The following is a 7653-nucleotide window of genomic DNA, read 5'->3' as shown; positions in this document are numbered from 1 at the left end:
CTATCATTTTCAAACCTATTAAAGAAAGTGTTATCCTGCCAGTCAATATTGCATTTTCAACAGGTGTCACGTTTTTTTTTTTTTTTTTTTTTTTAAATCTTTATCTTGCAAATAAAATTTCAAGTTCAATATTTTATTCTTTCTCCAAACAAGGTTCAATTTTTTATTCAAAAAAATTATCACATAAGAAATTACGTGGAGCTCTAATTTTCAAAAAAAATGTCAAGCCTCATCAAGATCATTATTGCATTTTCTACGAGTTTTAAGTTTACCTCCTTAATTCTTTTGTCTCTCTTATGACTTAGGTCCAATTTTTTCTTTTAAAAAATTTGTGACATATGAAATTATGTGCAGCTCTAATTTTTGAAAACCTTTATTATTATTAACAACAAAAACAACAACATAAAAATAAGAAAATTTAACAACAATCACAACAAAAATAAAAATAACAATTTATTATTGTAGCGAAATATCTTAGTCACAATCCAAAGGGGTTGGTCTAGTACTTTACTTTAGTGACACCCAAAATTTCATAAAATTCATAAGGTTTAGATTCTTAGTTCAAAATTTTGGAGCCACTCATTGTTAGAAATAAAGGAGAGATAATATCTGAATTTTCCTTAGAAATTTACACAATTTGATTTTACCAAGAGAGGTGGCAAAGATGAGGCGTGGACCAAGTCACTATCTTAAGACAAATCGTGTCATCTACGGTATATCCGATGTAGTTAGACAAATAGTTTCTGCACGTTGCTCCCAGGATACAACAGCCCAGCCACCTTTTGCTGATTATCCTTGCGAGCCTATACTGCTCGTAGGATATAAGCTCTCTATAGTACTTTCTTTTCCCAGAAAAGTTTGTAAAAGATAGAATATTATTGTGAGTTGTAAATACATATTATATATATATATATATAAACCGGTCAAACTTTTTTGCTAAAGTCTCATACGTTGGGAACAAAGAAAAGGTCATGATGCTATGAAATTTAATGCCCCATAGAGTACGTTGCTGTACATTATTACAATATTCTTTTTTAAAGTTTCTGAATATATATATATATATATATTACAATAAATTTCTGTTTGACTACTTTTCAAATAGTAAATATTTGTGTATATATATATATGGTAACTTATTAAAGCATAAAATAATTCAGCAATAATTGTATATTTAAGTGCTGAAATTCTTCCATATATGACGTTATTATGTCACATTCAAATAAGATAATAAAATCAAATATGCTGACAATTATGGTATTAATATTACATTAATGTTCATAAATTTCCTGATTAAAACCATTGACAAAAGCTATTCAAATTTTGAATTAAATTTGAATTTCAAAATTTAGTATTTAACGTATCTGACATTAAGGGATAATTGATACACATAAATGAGTATCAAAATAAATATAATATTTTTTATTAAAATATCCAACACTCATAAAGGATTCTTTTTTGTAATGATCGAGTGTGTGGGATGCAGACAAAGACTACACATCCGAGAAAAATATGAATTTGATTCTCAGGGAACTATGAGAGAGAGAGAGAGAGAGAGAGAGAGAGAGCTCTGACCTCAATACAAGATTCTTCTATCTAAGTACAGTGATAAGGCGAAGAAGAAATTCCATTGATTTTATGAAGAAAGAAAATGGTGAGTGGATTTCAGGTTGGGAGGAGATTGGTCAATGCTTTCAAACCTTCTTTAATAACCTGTTCTCTTCTTCAACCCCAGATATTCCTCATGATCTAAATAATTTAATCCCAAGGTGGATCACTCCAGAAGATAATGAAATGTTACTAGCCATGCCTTCAATGGAAGAGATCAAAACAATAGTTTTTTCAATGGATCTCATAAAGCTCCTGGGCCTGATGGAATGTCCCCTTTTTTCTTTAAACACTACTGGCACTTGATAGGTGGTGATGTTGTGAATGCTGTTTTAAGCTTCTTCCAAGGTGATTGTTTGTTAAGAGAAATAAATCATACTTTTATCACCCTAATCCCCAAGCATGAGAGGGCTGCCATGGTTAACCAGTTCAGGCCGATTTCGCTCTGTAATGTGTTATATAAGATAATTTCAAAACTATTAGCAAACAGATTGAGACCACTCCTCCATAAGATGATATCTCCCTGGCAAGCTACCTTCATTCAAGGTAGAAAAATACAAGATAATAGCATAATAGCCCATGAAATCATTCATGCTATGAGAAAGAAAAAAGGTAAGGAAAAGTGGATGGCAATTAAACTTGATTTGGAAAAGGCTTATGATAGATTGGAATGGCCTTTTATTCTCAATGTCTTAAGAAATTTTGGATTCGATGAAAGATGGATAAATTGGATTTCAGAATGCATTTCAACTACATCTTTTTCTATACTCATAAATGGCTCCCCATATGGATTCTTCCAACCACAAAGAGGTCTAAGACAAGGGGACCCTCTTTCCCCATTCCTATTTATTGTAGCAGCAGAAGTGCTATCCAAACTCTTGCAAAAAGCTAAAGAGAGTAATAAGCTAAAAGGTATCAAGCTTGCTAAGGGCTACCAACCAATATCTCATCTCCAATTTGCAGACGATTTGTTTATTTTTGGGAGGGTAGAGGAAGAGAATATAAGGTCCATCAAAGAATGTCTATCCACTTATTCTTCCTGGTCAGGGAAAAAGATAAATTCCCACAAATCTACCATGGTTTTCAGCAAAAACCTTACTAGTTGGCATACTAAACATTTGCTAGCTGGGAGTATGGGTTTGAAAATTGAAGGGTCAAAAGGAAAATATTTGGGGCTGCTAATGTTGATAGGAAAGTCAAAGAAAGGTACATTTCAAGAGGTGGTGGAAAGAGTGGAGAAGAAGTACCAAGGCTGGAAAGTTAAGATACTCTCGCAAGCTGCTAAAACCTCCCTAATTCGCACAGTTACCTCAACCATGCCATCATATGTTATGTCCTCTCTCAGACTCCCAAAAGAAACAACTAAGAAGCTTGATGCTTTAAATAGGAAATTTTGGTGGGGTTCAAAGGAGAATGGTTCCAGCTGCTGCATCTTGAAGAACTGGGATTTTATTTGCAAACCTAAGTCCATGGGAGGTCTCGGCCTTAGAAAAAGTGAAGATTTCAACCAAGCTCTACTAGCCAAACTAGCTTGGGAGGTCCAAAAAGATGAGGATAAGCACTGGGTAAAAATATTTGAAAGAAAATATCTAAGAGGTGGAAGTTTTTCCAATACAAGGCCACCTAAGCAAGCGTCTTGGATTTGCAAGAGCTTATTTAGTTGTAACAAGCTCATTAAGAAAGGCATGTGCTATAAAGTGGGAGATGGAAGAAGTATTAACATATGGGATGACCCTTGGGTCCTTAAAGAGCCAGATTTTAGACCAAGACTCAAGGCTGGGGTGTTTCCAAACAACTTGCTAGTAGTCGAGCTCATCCACCATGACTCAAGACAATGGGATAGAGAGAAAATTTTTGACTTATTTGAGACTCAGTCAGCTATAAGGATCCTCAATATCCACATTCCTGCCTCCTCTAAGTGTGACACCTTATGTTGGGGACTAAGTCCATCAGGTGAGTTTACTGTAAAATCAGCATATTTGCTAAAAATGCAACAAAATAGCACCTCACTGGGGCCAATGGATGAAGAGTATTGGAAGATGTTGTGGAAGAGTAAAATGCATGAGAGGCTGAATCTTCTTCTTTGGAGAATAGTTTGCAAATCTCTTCAGGTCCGGGAGATTCTTAGTAAAAGATTTCCAATTCCTAACATAAGTTGTCCTGTTTGTGGGGAAGAGGTTGAAACTGTTGAACATGTCTTTATACGTTGCCCCATCACAGTTCAGGCTTGGGCCAACTCAGTTTGGCCCTTAAACATGGTTGTTTTCAAAGATATGAAAATTGATTAGTGGATAAAAATTATAATAAATCCAACAGAAATGTTGAAGATCCAAGGCAAGGAAGCAAAGGAGTTTACTCTTTTTGCAGCAATTCTCTGTGACCAAATTTGGAAGAATAGAAACCAAACAGTGCGGGGAAACCAACCAGTAGACTCAATCAAGCTCTCCATCCAAATAAATAAGGTATTTATTCAGCACAAACAAGCTTGGCAATCGATTCTTGGAGAAAAAGAGAACCCTCCCTCATGGAAGCCTCCTCCTCTTGGATGGATCAAATGTAACTTTGATGCAACAGTGAAGCTTGACAAGGTGGTGTTGGCAGTGGTTTGCAGAGATAGCAACGGATCCATAGTAATAGCTGAGTCTCAAGAAGAATGCCCAGGTGAGCCCTTATGGGCAGAATCTAAAGCAGCTCTCTTAGCTGCTACTTTGGCTCGTAGAGAAGGCTTTGCTAGAGTTGTGCTAGAAGGAGATGCCCAATCAATGATAAAAGCTATCCTAAAACCATCTACAACTCCTTACTGGTCCATCAAGGCTATTATAGAGGATATCCGTATGACTCTAAACTCCTTTGCATGTTGGAATGCCTCTTTTGTTTTTAGAGATTCTAACGTTGTAGCTCATTCCCTTGCCCAATGGGCTTACTTTTGTAATAGTTTTGGGTCCCCCCCTCTCTCTATTGTTTCCGGGTTTGTGGATGGAGGTGTATGCTAAATCTCTCCCATTCCCTTTCTGCTTGTATTTGCTTTCTTCTTTTGTGTTAATATATTGTCTTATTCAGCAAAGAGAGAGAGAGAGAGAGAGAGAGAGAGAGAGAGAGAGAGAGAGAGAGAGAGAGAGAGAGAGAGAGAGATTTCTAATTTCCAAATAATTTGGGTTCACTTAATATTTTGAGGACATCCTTGGGCCTATGAAAATTCGTATTCCAAACAAAATATATAAAGCCAAAGTAAATCGTTTTAGCCCTTAAAACTGACAAAAGTCTTGCCCAAAGTTTGTTATCATGCCCGTGAAAATAACACTTGAAGTTGCTGACTTTCGCTCTTGTAATTTCTCTCATGTTAAACGTCCAGGCAATTCAATTGCCATTTCTTACTAATCAATGTAATATACCTGAAGATATAGCCCTCTTGTAACGCGTGATGCCGTGTAATTTTCTTCAGTTCTATTCAATAAAGTAGGCTTGCGGGTTTGGATTCTCAAAAAAACAAAAACAAAACAAAAAAAAAAAAAAAGTTGTTGTTCCGGAGTTCAACCAAAGAGTCTGCAATTCGTGAGAGTAGATCAGTAGACCAAAACAAGTAGGTGAGAAATTGGCCAATCTTGGCCCCAATGCTATCAGCCCCAAGGTCCACTGCTGCGAACAACAAGGTCACAAACTACCTGATGAAATCGGCCAACTTGGGCCAACAAAAATTTGCAATAGCCAACCAAGGCCCAAGGCTGGGTTTTTTGGTCAATGACCAAAAATTAAAAAAGGAAGGGTAAGTAGCAAATTATTCCATAAAGTTTGAGGGTGTTTAGACTTTACACCCTGAAATTTCAGAATTTGGACTTTATCTCCCTAAAGTTTGGGTGTGTTTGAATTTTACACTCTAACGTTTTAAAATTTGGATTTTACCTCTTAAATTTTAGGAGTGTTTGGATTTTATATCCTGAAGTTTCAGAATTTGGAGGTGTAAAATCTAAATTCTCACAAACTTTAGTGAATAAAATTCAAATTTTGAAATGTCAAGATGTAAAATCCAAATACTCCCAAATTTTAGGGGATAAATTCTAAATTCTAAAATTTCAAGATATAAAATCTAAACACCCTCAAACTTTACGGGGTGTAATTTGTAATTTAACCAAAAGGAAAATTCTTCATAGAGTTGGGTTAGGACTTGCCGCTTTGGGATTAATTTGGGTTTAAGAATCAAGCCTAATCTTGATACATTAAGTTTGGATTTTACTACCATCATACCTACAGGGAAAAATAAAAACCCATCAAAATTAGGCCTAGGTAGCTACATTAAGTTGTAAGAGTACTAGCATCAGACTAGTCAAACCCAAGTTTAGCCAAAAATATTACTAAAATCGTTCAAAAACCACTTGCATTAGGCTCTCAATGGTTTGTCAAAAATAGTCAACAATGAACAGTGTCTCAATTGGGTGCGTGGCATCTAGGGCCCAGCCCACGACATTTGTTGGGGGTCTAGTTAAATTACTATTGGGCCGGTGCAGTCCTTGAACTGTTATCCATTCGGTGTCCGGTTCTTTACTTTTCTACATTCCTTGATCATGAAAAAAAAAAAGCCATCTTTAAATTTCTTTTTTTCTTTTTCAAAAAAAAGAAAAAAGAAAGGGGATTATAAAACTATTAGACCAAAAAACAAAAACTTATTTCAGTTCCATTTTGTTACAAATGGAAATCAAAGTAAATATCCACATGGCTTCATATGAGAGCCAAAATTTCAAAATTGCCCTTGTTAACTTAATTTCTACAAAGTTTGATTTTGATCTACTGCAAAACGAATTCAAAAAATAATAATAATAATTCACTTGATCACTAATTTCCATCATATTAAACCCAAACTCATCTTCTGAAAAAGTTTAACCAAAGTTTGACAAAAAATCTTACCGTCCGTTTGTGCCAAAATCGATTCAAATTGAAAGACCATAAAATTTCCTTTAAATGACTGCTTATAGGCTTAAATTAGACTTAAGATGAGCAAGATGTCGCAAAAGCATTGAGAAACTTTGTTTTGGCATGCTTAGAGCACTAAAATTTCACACGAGTGAAGAGGAATAAGTGAATAACAACAAACACCAAAATGAGATTTTTGAACAAAAACTTGGGTTTAGTACGATTTTTCAACTAATCAAACATGTTTTTCACTTCGAAAACACAATAAATCGTTTTTTTTTCTCTCTCTCTTAAAAACAAGTTTTTAAAAACATAAAATAAAAACAATTATCAAACATTATCTTAATTTCATTCCATTTTTATCATTGCTTAAATACATTTCATTCCTTTATAATTTACTTTATCCCTTCCAAAACATTCATTTATTATGAAAATTTCACCAAAACTTTTATAATGCCCGTAGTATTTTAGTAAGAACAAAGTTTAGCTACAAAATTGGTTGTAATCTTAAACTACAACTTTACTCAATATTTTCTTGTTGGAGGTGAATTTTGAGAATTTCACCATTAGATTACATCTTCTTCTTATATCCTCCATACTTGCAAAATTTCTAAAAAATTAAAGATCAATAGCTATGTCATCCATAAATTGTTTAAATTGCTAGTTTTTGTAGTTTAAAACTATGTATAAAATATAAACTTATAAATCATATAGTATGTAATATCCAATTGACACAAAATTTGACATGTGTATTAAGAGTGTCAAGAACATATAATTTAATAGTTAGATTTTCAAAATATATAGTAATATTTATTTTATTGAGTAAGATTGTAGTACCATATAGACATTCAATGTTTCCCCCCCTAATCAGCTGTACAAATAGCAGTCTTATTGTTTTATCTTGTGTTGTGTCTTTCTTATGCTATTTAGAGCTTTAGAGCATTAGTATCCGAGTGTGTAAAACTCCCAAATTGCTATTGTGGGGGGTGAAAGCTCAACCTTATGTATTGGGCCTAGGGCCTTATTTGAGGGTTACTGTATGTCCGAAGAGATGAAAGCGGTTGAGAAGGAGTCCGTATGAAAGAAAGATACCTAAAAATGAAGGGGTACAGTCCGAAGAGAGCACCAGTGGTCTAAAGAGGT

The 7653-nt window shown here is 34.4% G+C and overlaps 1 protein-coding gene across 1 annotated transcript; it reads left to right on the top strand.

The window, feature by feature from the left end:
• Positions 1 to 3923: 3923 nt before the first annotated feature.
• On the top strand, positions 3924 to 4598 carry LOC112013886 (uncharacterized). Its single transcript, XM_024046264.1, has one exon. The coding sequence runs from the start codon at positions 3924 to 3926 to the stop codon at positions 4596 to 4598; it is 675 nt and encodes a 224-aa protein (XP_023902032.1).
• The last annotated feature ends 3055 nt before the right edge of the window (positions 4599 to 7653 follow it).

This window comes from Quercus suber, unplaced genomic scaffold (assembly GCF_002906115.3).
Source record: "Quercus suber isolate HL8 unplaced genomic scaffold, Cork oak 2.0 scaffold_67, whole genome shotgun sequence".
NCBI classification, from domain to species: Eukaryota; Viridiplantae; Streptophyta; class Magnoliopsida; order Fagales; family Fagaceae; genus Quercus; species Quercus suber.
This window is presented reverse-complemented; position numbering and strand designations above follow the sequence as displayed.